The 19,661-nt window shown below is 43.5% G+C and overlaps 1 protein-coding gene across 3 annotated transcripts in view; it reads right to left on the bottom strand.

The window, feature by feature from the left end:
- SETBP1 (SET binding protein 1) overlaps positions 1–19,661 on the bottom strand; it is a 467,429-nt gene that overhangs the window by 124,104 nt on the left and 323,664 nt on the right. For all 3 annotated transcript variants that reach the window (XM_060173802.1, XM_060173804.1, XM_060173803.1), the window contains one exon: positions 2,414–5,875. In XM_060173802.1, coding sequence (XP_060029785.1) covers positions 2,414–5,875 — 3,462 coding nt within the window. The remainder of the gene's footprint in view (positions 1–2,413; positions 5,876–19,661) is intronic.

Raw genomic sequence — 19,661 nt, 5'->3', positions numbered from 1 at the left:
CTACAGTTGAGCCAGCACCATGGCCACTGAAAAGTGGTTATAAGAACAAAATAAAATTTCTCAGGGCTAGTGAAATAGCACCTATCCTGACATGCATATGACACAAGTATGAGCCCACAAGACTACACAGGAAAATGTTACGGTATTGGATGGCGCTTGGATATTATACCCTGTCTTCTTTTCTATGTCCTTCTACTGAAAAAGTCAAGCCACTGTGTTGATGTGCCAGTGATGAAAAGAGAAAAAAAGACATAAAAGGTCTGACCCACCCCCACAGACTACTGATTCGTGGACACTGCCCCAAGAACCAAACAGAGCACCATCCTATCATCATGAAGAGAGACCATGAGAGTTGGGTCTAGTCCTCAGCTCTTAGGATGTGGGCATCCTCAGTCTCTCTCTCTCTCCCTCCTTTGCTCTCTCTTCCTCTCCCTCCCTTCCTCCCTCCCTCCTGGGAAATCTCATCAGCAGTAAGAACATGTTTGAACTTCTAAGTTCTTGATTCACAGGCATGACACATGAAGATTCTTGCCTGTAAGTCCTTAGAAGTAATCATTTCATTTATTTATTATTAGATAGAGACAGAGAGAAATTGAGAGTGAAGGAGAAGATAGAGAGGGAAAAGGACAGAGACACCTGCAGCCCTGCTTCATCACTTGTGAAGCTTTCCCCATACAAATGAGGACCAGGGGCTTAAACCCAGTTCCTTGAGCATTGTAATATGCTCTCTTACCCAGGTTCACCATTGCCTGGCCCCCAGTTCTGAGTACTAGCATACTACCATAACTTTCTAGTTAAAACATACCAAGAAAATAGAAAAATAAGAACGACTTCTGCCCTAAGTTTTGGTCATACGGGTCAATTTCATGCTGAAAGGAAAAACAAGAGTATATCTCATGCAGACATTCAATTTCACATCTCCTGTGCAGGGGAACTTATTGTGGGCTTTGTAGAAAGAGGTCAGCACCTTTGACAAGTGGAGAAATTTGGAGGAGCAGATTCATTTTGGGAAGAGGAGAACTGTGTGCTGTTTGTTATCTCCAGCAAAGGCAGGTGACATGACTGCTAGGTGAACTCTTCATGAACCAGCAACATCTCCCATTGTAACAACTCACAAGTGAGCAGCAATTTGAGACTAACTTTGCATGGTTCTTACCTCATACCCATGTTTCTCCATAACCTCTAGCATAGGTCTCTAATTTCTCCTAAGAGAATGCTCTCACCCTCACTGCAATGAGAGAACTCTCTTTAAAGTAAGAGGCCAAACATGATCAGAGGTCAAATACTAAATTCAAACCCTAAATAAGAATCATTAGTCCTTGAAAACTAATACTTTGACCAGAGTGTTTTGCTTACCATGGAGACAGAAGGGACAGAGAAACTCTTTCAGCTTCTGCGAATCCTAAGGGTGAAATTGCTTTTTTTTTTTTTTTTAAGAAAATAGAGTTTTTTTAAAAAAAACTCTAGAGGACTTTTTCATCTATGTAATACGTGGACAGGGACAAAGGGACACATGCTATAAAGTGTGAGACTTCCGTGCCATGCACATTCAGCGTGGAGATTTGCCAGGAAATGCTACCAGAGAACAAGGAATGAAGCTTTTCTAGTGGCAACCATCAGGTTGATGTGGAGCTCAGTGGGCAAATCCCACTGGCACTAGATAATGCCAAATGACCCAGCAGAATAGCCCCATGAGAACAGGGGGATCATAACTCCTTTCAGCCAGGCTCTCTCCTCTTCCCGAAAGGAAATGAGTAAGGGCTTCACTGGGGGGCTCTGTCCTGGGTAGCTTGTTACACGCCCATGCGCAGAGAAAAAGGCATGACATGGGGCTATGACCCTCTTGTCAGGCACACTTTCGGGATCCACTGGCCACTAGCTCTGGTTATAGACCTCACCTAGTATGTGTGACTTCCAAATCCAAAAGATGGGACAGACTAAACTAGTCCTTCCTGTTAAGAGTTGACAGTCTTGGGAGGTTGTGAGTCTTTATAATGAGTGCTGAAGACTATTAAACCACACCATTAAGAAAAGAGAAAGACTGAAAACTAGCATTCTTGATAGAAAGCCAAAACACAGACCAGGTAGCTGCTCGGGTTGCATCTGAGCCCACAGATCTCAGTTTTGTGCAGTGGCTCAGAGCTAGCAAGTGTGAGGTCCTGAGTTCAGTATCTATCACTACATGTCACTGATTTTTCTCTAAACATACAGTGAACTCTGTTTTTATATATATAGAGGGAGGGAAGACAGCAAGTACCAAACACATAATATATAAAACATGCAGCAAACTTCAATCATTTGGTTCCTAACTCTTTGCAAACTAGGAAATGTACTGTGTCAAAGATGGCGGATTACCAAGGTGGACAGCCCAGCACTCGGACAGCCCAAGTCTGAAAGAAAAGCTTGGTCTTACCTGGAGATATGGAGGCATCAAAAGAACTTCTCTCCTTGCGGTTCATCTTGAAGGTTTGGATGTCCTTTTCCCTGTATGTCCCAAAGCCTTCAAAGCTCCGTCTCTTAATCCCACTCAGGTCACTGTCCCACTTGTCATTCGAAGGGTTCATGTCACTGAACACATCCAGGCTTTCTGATCTTGCATTGCCACCGTCTCCTCCACTGGCAGAGTACCTTTTTGTGCATGGGTCCACAGGCTCGCTGCTCAAGTCACTTTTGTCCTTGGCCTGCGTCCAGTGCTGAGCATCCGAAAGGGACAGCGTTGACAGGTTGTCCACCTCAAAGCTGCTCTTGGGAGCTTTGTGGCTGACGTCAGCATGCTGGTGCTTCTGCTTCTCCTTATGCCTGCTCTTCTCGCTCACCAGCTGGAGCTCCTTTTCCACACCACTCAGCCGCTCACTCAGCAGGTGGCTGGAGAAACCTGCCGCTTTGCCTGCAAAGAGACCGCTAAGGTTGTCGTGGGTGCCCAGGAGTCGATCTTCCTTGTGCTTGTGCTTGTGTTTGTGTTTCCGCTTGTGGAGCCGGCCACTTGACAGGCCAGCACTGCCCACCTTTGGAGGGTTCAGGGACGGCTGCATGTCACCAAGGCCCATGCCCACGGGTCCTGGCAGGTGTATGCCGTGCTTTGCTTTATGTTTGGTGCTCCCCGACATCTTCATGTGGGAGCTAGTGTGAAACTGAGGTGGAGGCACTGTTGGCCTCATAAATGGGGAAGCTGCTCCGAGTGTGTGGGACAGGTACAGCGGAGCCGGGTACTGACTGTAATAACCGAGGTTCATCATAGGCATTGATGTGTAAGGCATTCCGTAGGGTGCATAGTAACTTCCACTGGGAATAGGGTAGCTGAACCCTTGCAAAAAAGGCACCTTTGTCATGGTGTCATTGGTTTTGGCAGGCCTCCCACGCTTCTTCTTTGACTTCAAGTCTGAAGTCCGGCGGAGATAGAGCAACGGGTCATACTGGATATATGGCACCGGGTAATAGTGATCAAAGTTAATCCGGAAGATGCTGGGGTAGGGATTCTCATGGTAGAACGTGTAGCTCCGGTGGGAAATCCTGAACACCTGGAACTTGCCGATGAGCTCTTCCAGGTCAGCTAGAAACTGGAGATCATCGCGGCTCTGCAGGCTTTTCCGTTTCCTCTTGTGCTTTGGCTTCTTGAGGCTTTCGTGGGCCAGGAAGTTATCCACAATGAGATGCTTCTGCCGGTGGCCATGCCGGTTCTTTGTGCTGGTGTCAGACGCAATGGCCTCTGGGTTGTCCAGGGAGCAGAAATCAAAAGAGTATCTCCGCCGGGATTCTGAACTCTTTTCCGCTTGGTCTGACGTGCTGTTGTTGTCTGTCCCGATGCCGCTGTCACTGGGGATGGTCTCCTCACTGTGGGATTCGCTCACTGGGGATAGTGTGATCTCCTTAAGCGAACCGATCTCGCACAGGTGTGAAGGCGAGTTGGCCATCAGCCTGGGTGGAGACAGCTTCCAGGTTCCACTATGGATCCCCTTTTGGGTTTTGGTTGGAAGAGCACTGATGGGCTGGAGATTTGGCATCGTTTTCAGCTCTGAGAAACTGGTTTCGGTGCTGGCGGGGCTCAAGTTGCCATTTGACCCACCCAACTGGGTGGTGAGTGGGTGCATAGCTGCTGGTGAAGACGCCACGAGTGACTGGAAGTTGGAAGGCACGGCTGGGACATCTGGCTGGCTAGAGACAGGCCTTGGGTGCTTGATGGCTGTTTTGGGTTCTTCAGATGGGGGCGGCAGCTCTGCCCTTGGCTTCCTGCCCCTCTTTTTGCCAATGTAGATGGTTCCTCTCTTGCTGACATTGATCTGTTTTCCCAGCTTGCTCTCAATTGCAGAGGCCCCGGGGCTGGTCTCCGGTGGCGCTTTGGCCTTCAGAGCAGGGTTGCTGGAGCAGGAGAGGATCTGGTTCAAGATATTTTTCCTCTTGAGTGTCTTCATCTTGTTGATGGTCTTGATGGTCTTCTTATCCAACACTCCAAGCTTCCCAACTTTTTTGTGAAACTTCATCTCGCTCATGGGTTTGTCCTCCCCAGGCACCAGCTGGGCCAGCTTTGCTAAACTGCGTCGTCTCTTCCGTTTCTTGGTGCCGGGAAACTCCCGGCTGATGGGGCTGACTGGGCTGGTGGAGGTCCCCTCATGAATTGTCTCAACCGTGAGCAGTGGCTGCTTCTTTGGCCGTCCTCGCTTCTTTTTCACTGGGGTGATCACAGTCAAGCTGTCGGTGTTGGTGTACAGCGGGCTGGAGGGGGTGATGGGGTAGGCTGATGGCGGCTCCACCATCAGCTTATCCGAGGTAGCCATGACGGCCTCCCGCAGCATGCTGGTGGGCTTGGGTTTGCTGCAAGTCCACCTCCGCTTGGCGGCAAATTTCGGGTGCTGGATTTCCGGCAGCTTTCTCGATGGGGAGTGGTCAGTGCACGCTGGAGGTGACATGACCAAAGATGGCTTCCGCTGCCTGGACACACCTACTGGGATCACTTTCTCAGCATTTACACCCATCTCCAGACCCACTGGAGAAGACTCACTCTCTATCATCTTACTGAATTTAGGGACCCGGGGATCTTTCTTATTCCCTTCTGAGCTAGAAAGTATCCTGCTGACAACTGCACTACTCATAGGGATTCCAGAAGCCAGGGCTTTTTCTGGCAAGATCTTTTCCACCACAGCTTTGATGGACTGTCTCTTTTTCCTCTTGTGGTTGACTGGATCTAGACATGGTGCCTTAATAGGGATGGTAATCCGGACATGACTAGAGTCATTTTCAGGATTACTAATGGAACTCACATTCTGCCTGGCTGGTGATGCCTCTTGGGCATTATCTGCAGAATAACCTTCCTTTTTCCCTTCTGTATTCTCAAATGCTTTCTGGGCATTCTTGACCCAATCCAGGTCTGGGTTGGGTATGCTTTGACTTATCAAGTCTTTTTTACTGGACTTTTTCTTGGTGCTTATAACGGGTGGTTCCTGGAGTTCTTTCACCCCCCCAACATCTTGATCTGTCAAAGGTTGAAGCCCATTGCACTCTGCAGAGCTGCTGGCTGGGGCTGGGGAGCTGTGGCTGCTTGGGGATGGAATCACAGCTCCCAGGAGCAGATCTTTGCCACTGGTGGACAGCTGACTCCACGTGCTCCCTGCACTGCCTTTCTTGCCCTGGACCTTTGCAAAGGAAACCACGGGCTCAAGAGCTGGGATCTTGCTGGTGATTGCAGTTTCTCGGCCAGACTCTGGACTGATGAAGCAATTCTGCGTGGCAGGTCCACTGTCAGAGTTGGTGGACCAGTCCATGTGGTTCTGGCTGCTGCTTTTTTGCTGGTGCTTTGGTTTTAAGGTGTCACCGGTGAAGTCCTGTGGAAGGCCTGGGTCATAATGGAGAGCTGAGTGCTTCTGTGGCCGTTCATAAGCCTAAAGTTGGGAAGACGGTGCGGGGAAAAAGAGAGAGAGAGAAGATGAGTATATTGAAGCTATTCATATTTTAATGTCATTTAGTTCAGTTATTAGAAAGTTACTTTTACTTGAACAGCTACCTATAATGCCAGAATGTTTTCCTATGGCTTTCTCAATTGCAATAGTAAAATACATATTACACTGATTTTGAACATTTATAAAGGTCTTTAACCATGGCTTTTCCCTTTCCCTCCTGAAATAACAGGATCCTTGACTTATCTTGTTGTAAGGCAATCTCAGAGTAAGGACATTGGAAAGAAGGGGTCAGGGGCCAAATGTCACATAGCCCAAAGCCTGTACTTTACAAGGAAGAAGCTAAGACCTGAATGATGAGGGATCCTGTCCAGATAGGTGGTAGGATATTGGAAAGATAAAAATCTGGTCACCCTCATTCTTTTGCCAAATTCAAGCTGCTTTCCATTTATGTCCCCAATTTTCCTCAAAAAAAAGTCTTGTCCAGACTTCCATTGCTGTCTACACTTTACCACAGAGTTCAACAATTCACTGTTTAAACTAGAAGTTCAGGTAGAACCATGTCAACAAGGAAAATGGCACACAGTGATAAATAGGGGGGGTGGAGATTTGAAAACTTCATGGGGGATTGTGAGCCCATCATTGGCATCAAGAAAAACTGTACAAAGGAGAGAAACATTTAAGATTTATACTGAGTCAAGAACTCTATCCTTGCATTTCCAGGAATGGTGGTATTTGGGAGTTGGCCTTGTAAGGCAATCTTGAATCTATGTTAACTAATTACTTCTTTCTTGAGGAAACTATTGAATATTCTCTAAAGGAGACTTGTGTCTTGTCTCTTGCACAACTTTGCCAGGAAAAACAGTTGTTCTTCATGACCATGTCTCTGAATTTTTGCTAGCTGTGTTGTCCCCCATTTAATGTTAAATGGCTGTCTTCAAGCCCTGGCACCTCCTTCAAGTGGACCCTGGCAGAACCTGTGCTGGAAACTGAACATATCACTTTGAAATATCAAAACTGGGAATTCTGGGAGGAGTGGCTATGGAGTAGCAGTTTCCAGATCAGATTATCCCCCCAAAAAAACCAAATATCTACCACTATTGAACTTGACAAAATTCACCAACTGCAGCTGAGATAATCAAAGAAACACTATGGCCTCAGGTGGGTGCTTGTACATGTGGCTGGAGTGCAAAGGGGCATGGAACTAAAGCCAAACACAAAGAATTTAGAGCCTCAGCAGATTAACAGTGCCGTTTCCCCTCTATGCACAGTGGTAGTAGTTAAGGAAACACACAATGCTGGTGTTGAGAGAAGGGAATTTAGGACTTCTTAATCCATGACCTCAGGGGCTTTAGCCAATTGAATCACAGGCAAGGGTAGACCAAAAAATCAGGGAGTATTTTTAACCAAAAGAAGCATCTAACATGGCCTAACACCCATTTATCATAAAGACCCTCAGGAAATTGGGTGAAGAAGGAAAATTATAAAGGCAACATATGACAAACCCATGGATAACATCATATTCAACAAGGAGAACTGAAAGCAATTGAAAGCTCCCCCCCCCCCCCTAGAATTAGCAACTAGGCAAGGATGTCCACTCTTACCAATTCTATTCAATATAGTCCTAGAAGTCCTCACCATTGCAATCAGGCAAGAAGGAGAGATCAAAGGGCACCAAATTGGAAAGGATGATGTTAAGTTATCATCATTTGCAGATGATATATTGATATACCTAGAGGATCCCAGAAATTCTACCAAAAAAAAAAAAAAACTACTAGAAATCATCAATAAATTCAGTAAAGTAACAGGTGACCCAAAAATCTGGGGAAAAGGCACTGAAGGATGCAATCCCATTTACAATAGAAACCGAAAAGATAAAATGCCTAGGAATAAATCTAACAGAGAAGACAAAGGACCTTTTCAAAGAAAACTATAAGACACTGTTGAAATAAATAGACGATATCACAAAGAAATGGAAGAACATCCCCTGTTCATGGCCTAGGGTCTAGGGTACCAAGTACAGGTGTAAATATATCCACAAGCAACTGACAATTATATAACTCAAAGTAAAAGTGCTTAATAGCCCTCCATGATTAGACTGAGACCTAATAAGCTTAGGATCCTAGTAGAAAGGCCTAAAACTGGCATCATAAATTCTCTAACCAATTAGACTTAGATCTAATAAGTTTGGTGATCTAGTAGAAAGGCCCAAAAAAGGGAAACTACATAAACCTAATACAAGTTTGTATACAACAAATAATACTCGACACTTTAACAACTGAGAGAAAGTCTAAGCTCGTCAGCTATAGAAAGGACTACAAAGGCTGGAAAAGGGCAGGAGACTGGTTCACCTAATGACAGTATTTTTGGTCACTGCCAGACCACCCTGTCATCTAGGGTCCTAGTCAGGGAATCCTTGGATTCCTTCATAGATATGATGGACCTAGACCTCAAATAGATCTCTCTCTACCAACACTGGTCACTTCTATCAGAAATGTCATCATGAGCTCTCTCGTGGGCCACTCCAAGAACTTGTCTTCCCTAACCTGTTGCAGTGGTAGGGGCTGCCCCACACTTTGAAGGCTGAGTTTACTCTGCCACTAAAGGAACACTGGTCCTGAAATGAGTGCTGCCTAGAATGTTACCAGCTGTGACTCTGGACTGAGAGCTCAAACTGATAGAGACTTAGGGGTTACACAGGCTCCTGTACTATATATATATATGGGGCTTCAGTCAGGTTGATGGGGGTAAACAGTTAATTTTATTCATAGACTTTTTTTTTTTCAAATTTGAGAGTTTCCTTCTGCCCTAATCCAGCTTTCTACCTTTATTCTCAACTCAGACACCATCTTCCCAGACAATATTTCTGTCCACCTCCATGTTAGCTATCAAACTCAAGTACAAACTATGAAAGTCATAGGCCCCTAGAAATATCAAAAATAGATTTCATCACTTCTTTCTACCCTAAAGTCCTAATCTTATTTTCTGTAACCTTATTGTTTGGTTCCTGTTCATTAACCATTTTGTCCTGCTGTATATCTTACTACCTTTCAGCCAACAAATTGAAGATACTATGATTCCATCTTGACTTGTCTGGCAGATGGCCTCACCAATGTATTCTAGAGCCTCCCCTCTCCAAAGCTAGGAAAGATAGAAACATGGACCTGCCTTCTAACACCCATGTACAACTGAGAAAAAATTACAGAAGCCAGAACTCCTACCTTCTACAACCCATAAAGAATTTTTCTGTATACTCCCAGAGTGGGAAAAGTAATAGGAGAAGATGATCAGAGGGGTCTGAACTCCAGCTCCATCAAGACCCAGAGAGAGAGAAGAAAGGAAGGATATTCAGAAGTGGTAATAGGTATAGGCATGACTAAAAAAGGAGAAGGCAGGATCATAGGGAAAATATGGCAAATATATATAAATATAGACAGTTACAGAAATAATATTCAACCCATATCTAAAATCTTGGGGGAACTATTGTAGCTTCCCATGGAGGCAATAGGGACAGAGAATTCTGGTGGTGGGAACAGTGGAGTTATATCTCTGTTATAATTTTGTAAATCAACATACAGTACTTTTTACAAGATGGATTATCCTAAGATAAGTTAAAGAAGGAAAATATAAGAAAACAGAAGACCATTAACCTTCCAATAAAAACAAAACAAAACCTGAAGAATGTTTTAAGTAACATTCCCCGTGAGGAGCTATGTTGATGGACGTAGTAAAGTCAGGGGTTTTTATCCTGCAATAAGTACTGATCTGTTTACCTATAATCTGTTTCTCTGACAATTGTATTTTCTCTCTCTACCATCTACTTCTCCCTATTTGCCATTGATGCTATAGAGGATTCATGCTTTATTAGAAAACATTTCTTAAAGTTTCCATTAATAGTTGAAACACAGATGGTAATACACATTAAGGATAAAATTTGATGTAGTGAAGCAAGGAGTTCCTTGCTTACCACAGTTCCTAGAATCCCTGCAGTTATTCTCTGAGTTCCCTAATTTTGTGAAATTCTGCTTTCATCTCCAATATTGAACTATATTTTTAGAGTGTCATATAAGAATCTCTCTAAGCTAAGCTTGCAAGTGTCCAAGAGAACAATAAAAAAACTGTTTAATTTTTTTTTCTTTCTTGCAATATAGAGACATCACTGTCATCAGCATAGGGAGAACTAATCTGGTTGCTTTAGTTCATCTATCATATATTAATGCTACGGACATAGGCTACCATCCCAATATTTAGAACAAATATAGAAATATTACTTGCAACAGACAATAGTAAATGTCCCTTAATGTCTGAATTGAGGTTTTCTTGAGGCACCATTTATGTTTCAGGTTTTAGCTGGCACATATGAATCATGAACCCACAAGAGAAGAGAATCAGAGGACTAAGTGTTCCACTCTTTAGAATAATCACAGCACAATGGATAACTGTTCACACCAGAAGGGTTTAGACTTAGTGGTGGTGTTTATGAAACATGACACAGGGACAGAATGATTGGCTGCTTTGTTTTGGATACCGTTCCTCTCTTTCCTTGGCCCCCCAGTCCCCATCCCACACACACTTCCTTTGCATCTCCACTTGGCTAATTCTGGACCCTAAAGTCTGTGGAAGAGTTTCCAAGTGAAGCCAACTGCAATCCTGGACCTGATTCTCAACCTGGGGAGTGTTGTTTTATCCGGGCTGGCTTCACGGACGGGTAACAGAGACAACCAGGGACACATGGCTGGGCTGAGAATGCAGCTTAATCTTTATTCACGAACGGGCAAATCATCACACCATGTGCTTTTCTCCATCCTCCTCTCTCCGCCACCGCTGCTGGGACTCTGCCCATCCTTAGCATAGGGGGCGGGGAGAAAGCGGGGCGCGAAACTAGCAAGGGGCAAACCAATTCTTCTCAGAGGTCGGGGGGAAGGGAACATACCAACAGGGGAGGATCCCAGTCGCCTTACAGAAGTACTTCTGATAATTAGCATGAGGGCATGCATCTCCTTCTGGCGGATCTTGCAGGCCCTTAGGCTTCGTGCCACGTGTGCCATGTGCGCTTAACCCATTGTGCTACCGCCCAGCTCCTTTTGTTTGATCTTATCATCGTTTCTGATGGCATACTTGGCTTGTGTGCTAGAGGAAGGAATGCCTGCCTACTTCCAGCCTATATGCACTGCCACAGAGGTCCCAAGAGTAGTTGCTGGCAACTAGTAGGCACCCAGTAAACATCTATTAGATGCATCTACTGCAGATAGACCATTTTCCCTGTAGTGAGACCAATGGTCTATACGTTATAAGATATTGTCTGCAAACTCAGCCACCCCTCCAGCCTGTCTCTATCACACCTTCTGGAATGCTACGAGCTATTGGTGTGTGCATTTTATCTGTCTCTCTTTCCAAGACTATAAGTATTTTGAGGTCAGGTGAAATCACATTTATCTTCCTAGTCCCAGGGCCTACTGCATAGCAAGTGCCCTAGGAAGCTCTTAGTATATACTTGTTGAATGAATACTTGAAATGATGTTTGGGATGTCCACACCATGTCAAAGTATGTGCCTGCCTTCAAAAGATAATAACCCGTCTGCCACTGGCTTCATCAGGAAGTATAAGGAAATTGGAGCATTTCCACTTCTCATTGCCTGACTTGGAATCTATCCCAATTACTTCAGGACAGAAGGGGCTTGCAAGTTAGCTCCTTCCTGGACAATATGATTTTAGTTCCCTCTATCCATCTCCTGTTAGCTGTTTTACTTCCCAATGAACTCTGCCTCTAGGAGAAGGACCCAGACCTGCAGGAGGGGGACTCCCCTCAGGCAGTTGAAAGGTGGGGCCTGATCATTTACACTGGGGCAGACCAGCTGAAAGCAATGCAGTTAAGCGTGGCTGCTTCCCAGTGCCTCCATCTGGACACTGCCTGATCTCATTGTTTCTACCATTTCAACTGCAATTTGCCCTGCTGGGAGAGCCAGGCAATCAAAGGGCAGGGGGGACAAAAGGGAGGCACAACAAAGGATACAGAGTAATGGGGAAATGGTGCTTTCAGCCCTGCACTCAGACGTGGCCATGAAGGGGCCAAAGGGCCAGGGAGGAGTGCTTTCTAAGGGCGAGGAGAACAAGCATGTCTTCCAGCCCTGCTTGATGGCTATATCCCCATTTCTTCATCTGTCAGCCATGACATATTACACACACAATGGTGAGGCTGTCAGTTCCAATATGTCTGTTAGTGAGAACTGAGCACTTATTCCAATGAGACATAGGTGGACAGGCAAAAGAAGCCCAGAGTCCAAGGCACGGCTGGGGCAGAGAAAGCAGAAAGAAGCACAGCCCGCCCTTCCATTCTTCTCCAGGGATGAGAAGAACTAATTCCATTTCAAGGAGGGTTTCTTTGGGGACTTCATTAAGTCACATCTATAGTAAATGTTTTCATTTCCTCTTTATATTACTACTTGTTCCCCCTCCCTCCAGGGGATAATGCACAAATCTTTTCAAGACCTTTAATGCTATACTCAAGCTTTAAGATGGCTAGAAAGTGAGAGAACAGGCAAGAGTATTCTACACTGAGTTGACTGTGTGCAAAAGTTCTGAAATTCTGTTCAGTGTGGATCTTCCTCTGTGCTATGCTTTAAGAGAAGACACAGGAGAGGATGGGGCAGCTTCCGCTGGTAAGAACAGTGCTTTTCATGCATAAGGCTTAGGCCAAGTGTTGTAAAATTCCATTTCAAATACCCTGGGCAGATTTCTCTCCCAAAGCATGTGTCACTGAGCACAAGCTCTCCTGTAATGTGAAGAATTCTTTTCTCTCATAGTTTATGAATCCCGCCTGCGCCCCATTTGACAAAGTATAAATTATAAGCATCTAAACATTCGCACAAGTCAGATGTCTTTGTAAAGAGCACTTTATTTTTATCTCATTTTGAAAACAAGCTGCATAGCAACTTAGCCCATAAAAATAAGAGGAGAATGAGTCACCCCTGCCTTCCCGGAGGCTTGTCGAAAGTTGAAATGGCACAAGGACAGGGTACGATGGTGATGTGAGGCAGAGAAGGATCAGGTAACACCCCAAACATCCAGCATGACTCTGTGGGAGGCTGCTCTTTGGGGTTAGCTGTGTGTGTGTGTGTGTGTGTGTGTGTGTGTGTGTGTGTGTGTGTGTGTGTGTGCGCACACACACACATGCTGTTTTTTGCTGATACCAGTGACAGAGATGTACTGTTGGTGAGACAGTTTGTTTCACATGGGCAGAAAAGAATGCCTAGTTGTGAGAGGCTGGGGTGGAGGGGAGACAGCTTAGACATGAATTCAGAGCTCGGTGCTTGCAAAGACATGGCCCTGGATCATAGCATCAGAGCCAGCTAAGGTGCTGGTTTTAGGTACAGATTCCTAGATTCCCAATGAAGATTCACTAATTCACAACCCCCAGGGTGGTCCAAAGAAGGTACACTTTGCATGATCCCTGGGATATTCTGACATACAATTGACATTTTATCTGATCTATTCTTAAGGGAAAAAATATATTACTACTACTATTTTTATTGTTATTATTTTGCCTCCAGTGTTATTGGAGGGGGTTCTGTGCCAGCACTACAAATCCACTGCTCCTGGAGGCCATTATTTTCCCATTTTATTGGATATGATGGAAAGAAATTTAGAGGGGAAGGGGAGCTAGAGAGAAGGAGAGACAGATGCAGATCTGCTTTGCAGCTCATAAAACATCCTCTCTGTAGGTGGAGAGCTGGGGGCTCAAACCCAGATCCTTGTACTTAGTACTATGTGTGCTTAGCCAGGTGCACCACCACTGCACCCCTACAACTGACATTTTAAAGTCACTGATCTAGTTTGCTGGTGCTCTCCCTCCAGGTGGCACTCATCTGTGGTTGCACTAATAGGTGGTAGAGATGTAGAGAAAATCACTCTAGACCTATTGGCAAATGTAACTTGGCACTAATGAACATTCCTGGTTTGCTATTTAAACTTTTTTTTAAAGTAGTATACTGTCCAATTACTTTTTTATTATTATCTTTATTTATTTATTGGATAAAGACAACCAGAAACTGAAAAGAAGGGGGGGCAGAGAGGGTGAGAGACAGGTATCTGCAACACTACTTTAGCACTTGCAAAGCTTCCCACCCAGCAGGTTATATAGGTGGAAAATAAACCCCACAATTCTAAAAAGGTCTCCTGTTGAGGTATCCCAAGTCCACTGTAAAATGGAGCAGGCAGAAAAGTCGAACACACACACACACACACACACACACACACACACACACACACACACACACACACACACACACAAGAGGACTGTCCTCTTCCAAAGGGAACAAGGCATCAGGCATGCAAGTGATCATGGATGGCATTCTGTTCTGGGACTGTTACATCTCCTGCACATCTAGGCCATTCCCTAGAGTTCTGGGAGAATCCTGGCATTCCATCTCTAATGCTCAATGCTAGTACTCAAGCCTGAGCAAAAGCCTAGTGTGGGAGAGAAGGAATGCAACCAGACCTGATTAAAGATTCCCAACCCATAAGTGCAGGAGGATCACCAAGGAAGTTCCATGAAGAATACCACACCCGGAATCTTACCCAGGCCAATTAAACCAGCATTCTAGAAGTGAGAACCTGGACAACAGTAACTCTATTTCTGAAGCTTCTGATTATCCCAACAAGCAGACAGAGTTGAGAAACACTAGATTATGTTAAAGATAGGGGTCTAGCTTTGGGGCTGGTGAGGCCAGGATATTATCAGATGTTCCAAACCAGTGGTTTTCAAGCCTGTTCTACAGAGTCTGAGGATTCCATACATACATTTTTGAATTGTAGCAAGTGGATGAGGCAAGGAAGAGATTCCAGACCTATCTTTGAAACCCCAACTGAACAGAGTAGCTTTGGAGATTATTTCATTTGAGAGAGGAGTAGTGAGGAGAAGTGAGTATATCACTAAACATTTAGAACTTGATCAATTCCTTAGCCTCATAAAAAGGAGGCATGCACTGCCCTCTTCCACTGAACTTATCCTCAAAGTATCTCTCTTCAACCTTGGCCATTCCTGCATGTGGAAATGACCAGAAGGAATGTATATCACTAAGTAGCCTATCTGAGCCGAAACTCGAGAATTCTGGCTTCATGGGTAGTATGGACTGAACATGTATGTGCCTTGCCTTCCAGGTTTCTGTGTTAAAGTAGTAAACCCAAGTGTGGTTGCATTAGGAAGCAGGGACTTTGGGTTATGAGGGTGGAGGGCTGATGAATAGGATTCACGTTTTTTAAGTCATTTACTCCAATCCATGAGCTTACAAAAAAAAAAGGAAGCTAATTGTCTTTTAAGACTTTGGAAGGTGGCCAGGCAGTGGCACATGCACCCAGTTAAGCATGCATAGTACCAAGCAAAGGGTCCTGCACAAGGATCCAGGTTTGAGCCTGACTCCCTGCCTGCAGTGTGTGTGTGGGGGGCACTTCACAAGTGGCAAAGCAGGTCTGCAGGTATCTCTCTCTCTCTCTATCAATTTCTTTCTGTCCTAGCCAATAAAATGGAAAAGAAAAAAAAAAAAAAAAAAGGCTGCCTGGAGCAGTGGATTCATAGCGTCAGCACCAAGCCCCAGTGATAACCCTGGAGGCAAACAAACAAACAAACAAACAAACAAAAAAACCTTGGGAGAACAATGCTGGGTTATTGGAGGTATGCACAGAACTGAGGTGCTATTTGTGGAGTGCAACTATACCTGTTATCTTATAATCTTATAAGTCACTATTAAATCACAATGAAAGAAATGAAATATATCAGCCCAGGTGAGGGCACAGAGAACAGACAGCCATCCACAATCCAAGAGACACTGCGTCTACTGGTCAAACTCTCTTAGTCTCAAAAATGGTAAATCGTGAATTTCTATTGGACTCAGCCTATAGTATTCTGTTAAAGAAGTTCAAACAGAGTAGAACAGCAAATCTAGAAAATCATCCAAGTATTAAGTGGGCACAAAGTCTCCAAAGATATAAGTAAAGTGAATGCTTTCTCATTTCCTGTCATGGGAATTTACCCTGGGATGCTGATATGGTTATACAGAAAACATTCCTCCTTTAAGACTCGGGGCTATGTATGTTTAAGTGCCCCTTAGTGGGCTAGTGAGAGATTATGCTAAGGGCTGGTCTTTAGTACATGTTTCATTGAATACACATTAACTTCAAGTAATAAAAATGATCACAGGATTAGTTACATTCATAGTGGTATCAGTAAGGTGCTAGACTTAAAATTTCAGTGCAAATAAACATAAAACTGGACAAAATATCTAAAACAATGTTTTGGTATGGACTCACATAGCTAAGACAGTCAACAAATCTCAAGCAGAATAAATACATACACAGTGCATCTAGGGAGACTGTGCACAAGCTGACGGAGAGCAGAGGTAAAGAGAACAGCCCAAAGGTACCCAGACACTTATTTCTGGAGAGACAAAGGGAAAAAAATAATGACTAATTTCTCAACAATAATCACATGAGAAGACAACATGGTAATATCTTTAAAGTACTGACATGGGCATACATCTAGTGACAATTCATTTTGAAAATATCCATCAAGACAAAGGCAAAGTAAAGAAATCTTTGGAATAAGGGGGAAAAAAAGTACTGAGGGAATTCAGGTTAGCATTCTGAAAGACAAGAAATGGAGAAGGAAGTACTTTGGTATAAAATTTGCAGGAATGAAGAACTCTGGACATAGTAAGTATGTCTAAGTATATAGGGGATGGACTTGCATTCAAAATATTCAAAAGATGCCTACTTAAAGCAGAAATAGTAACAATGTATCAAGAATTTCATGGCAAATGTTGTAGAAGTAAGATCTGCAACATCAGTATAGCAAAGGACAAGTGGGTGGGCTTGGAAGAATACAAGATAAGTTTCTTTTTCTCTAAGGAATTGATATTAATTGAAAGGGTACTGTGATACTGGAAGAATGCATATTATCAACTTTAGGGCTACTGCCAAAAAATAAAACCAAGAAGGATATCTAAAATGTCAATAAAAAATACAGGGATGCTAAAAAATATCTAAATTAACCCCCAAAAAGGACCAAATGGGGAAACAAAGAGTAAAGATAGATGAAACAAACAAGAAAACACACAGTCACATGAACAATTTAAAACTTAGTAATATGAGGGAGTCAGGTGGTAGCACAGAGGGTTAAACGCAGGTGGCACAAAGCACAAGAACCAGCATAAAGATCCTGGTTCAAGCCCCCGGCTCCCCACCTGCAAAGGAGTCGCTTCACAGGCGGTGAAGCAGGTCTGCAGGTGTCTATCTTTCTCTCCCCCTCTGTCTTCCCCTCCTCTCTCCATTTCTGTCCTATCCAACAACAACATCAATAATAACAATAATAACTACAATAATAAAACAACAAGGGCAACAAATGGAATAAATAAATAAATTTATAAAAAAAACTTAGTAATATGAATTACTTAACGCTGAATATTCAAAAAACCCCAAAATAAAGAAAGGGGCTAGATTTATAAACTAAATGATAAAACCCTAACACTAAGCTGTTCACTATATATACACATTTATTTAACATATACACACGGGTAGTTAAAAAGACTGTTGCACAATATACCACACAAACAAATCATAAGGATGCTGGGATAATGAAACTAGTATAATCTAAATAAAATACGCTCCCAAACAAAGAATCTTGCCAGAGATAGAGAAATTTGAACATGATCAAAGAGTCAATTCAATAAGAAAATACAGTCTTCCTAAATTTGTTTGCCCCTCATAACAGAAGAAAAAACGGAACAGGTCTTAAGATAATTCAAGGGAAAATATAACTCTAGGGAAGAAACAATAGTTTCACAAAAGCACTTTCAGCACTCCTCTGTCAGTAGATGCTAAAATACACTGAATGAAAATATAAAAGCTTACAGAAACTAAACAACAAACAGTTGAAACTCATCCAGGTGTCACACATCTATTTACATGGGCAGGAACACACAACAAGTAGGAATGACCAGTGAGCACATAATGTTTTCCAGAATCCTTTGTCCTCAAGGAAATGTTGATATAATGAGATACCAATATAGACCCAGTAGGGTGATTAATATTTAAAAGGCTGAAAGCAACAAGTGTTGACAAGAATATGGAACAAGCAAAACCCTTACATTGCTCAAGGCACTGCAAAATGGTTACTACGGCTGCCTTGAAAAATGTCATCTCTATACTTTTTGAAACTCACGTATCCTCTAGCCTAGCAGCTTACTATTATGTATTTGTCCAATAGAGATGTCAACATATAGTGACAGAGTTTTGTAGATGTTTATAGAAGTTTGTTTTGTGTATGAAGTACCTGGAAACAGCCAGGGATTGATCAGCAATGTAATGTAGAGGCACATCAGTCAAATGAACAATGTGTGGGGGGCAGGGATAGATAGCATGATGTTTATGCAAATAGACTCTCATGCCTGAGGCTCCCAAGTCCCAGGTTCAATCCCCTGCACCATCATAAGCCAGAGCTGAGCAGTGCTCTGGTAAAAATTAAAAAAAAAAAAATGTGTGGGCAAATTCCATGTCATGGATAAATCACATGCAAAATTCTTTAAGAGCTAGAAGCCAGCCCCCCACCCCCTGCCCTGCTCCAATACCTATGGTACAATTCCATTTAAGGCCTTTATGATAGAAAATATAACAATGGTGCCTAAAGATGAATGAGTGGAAAGGGGACGAAGGGAAGTTTCCGGGGAAAATTAATGTATTCTGTTTTCTATGATATAGATACGAATTATACAATTGTAAGTGTATTTCCAAACTCCGAACTGCATACTTAGGCTCAGTGTATGTAAATTTTGACTCTCCTATGCCTTTATTTTTTTAAACTTTAATATTTATTTCTTTATTTGATAGAGACAGAAAAAATTGAGAAGGGAGGGGGAGATAAGGAGAGAAACAGAGAGACGCCTGCAGCCCTGCTTCACTACTCATGAAACGTTTCCCCCTGTAGTTGGGGAACAGGGGCTTGAACCTAGGTCCTTGCACACTGTGCTCTTAACTAGGTGTGCCACCACCTGGCCCTTCTCCTCCTATGCCTTTACAAAAGAAAAACCACAATGATTTAACTCCCTATAGCCAACCCTCACCCACCCCCACACACACAATAGGCCCCCAGAGGGACTCAACAGAATTCAGGGGCATTGTCTTCCCAGTGAAAGGCAGTTAGCAGGCTCACTGTTTTAGTATGCTCCTAGCCTTCTCTTCCTTCTGCAAGGGCTGCTGCCTGAATTAATCCCCCAGCAATGAAATTCTCATGGAATTTAGGGATCCAGGTGCTTCTGGTGTCTTTTCTTTTCTTTTTTTAAAGTTTTTAAAAATATTTATTTATTCCCTTTTGTTGCCCTTGTTTTTATTGTTGTAGTTATTATTGTTGTCATTGTTGTTGGATAGGACAGAAAGAAATGGAGAGAGGAGAGGAAGACAGAGAGGGGGAGAGAAATACAAACACCTGCAGACCTACTTAACTGCTTGTGGAACAACTCCCCTGCTGGTGGGGAGGCGGGGGCTTAAACCAGAATCCTTAGGCTAGTCCTTGTGCTTTGCTCCACGTGCACTTAACATGCTGCGCTACCACAGGACTTCCATGGTTTCTGCAGGTCTTATTCTCTCTCTTTTTCTAGTTCTGGTCAACAGGTAGAAAGAAAAAGCCCTCCTCTCTGCAGGCCACAAATCCACCTTGCTGAAGGTAACCAGGAAACTTGACAGAAACCAACTCAACAATCCCTGCCTGCTCTGTAAATCATGGAG

Source organism: Erinaceus europaeus, chromosome 15, assembly GCF_950295315.1.
Source record: "Erinaceus europaeus chromosome 15, mEriEur2.1, whole genome shotgun sequence".
Taxonomy (NCBI): Eukaryota; Metazoa; Chordata; class Mammalia; order Eulipotyphla; family Erinaceidae; genus Erinaceus; species Erinaceus europaeus.
The sequence above is the reverse complement of the archived record's forward strand: the minus strand, read 5'-3'. Positions and strand labels throughout refer to the sequence as shown.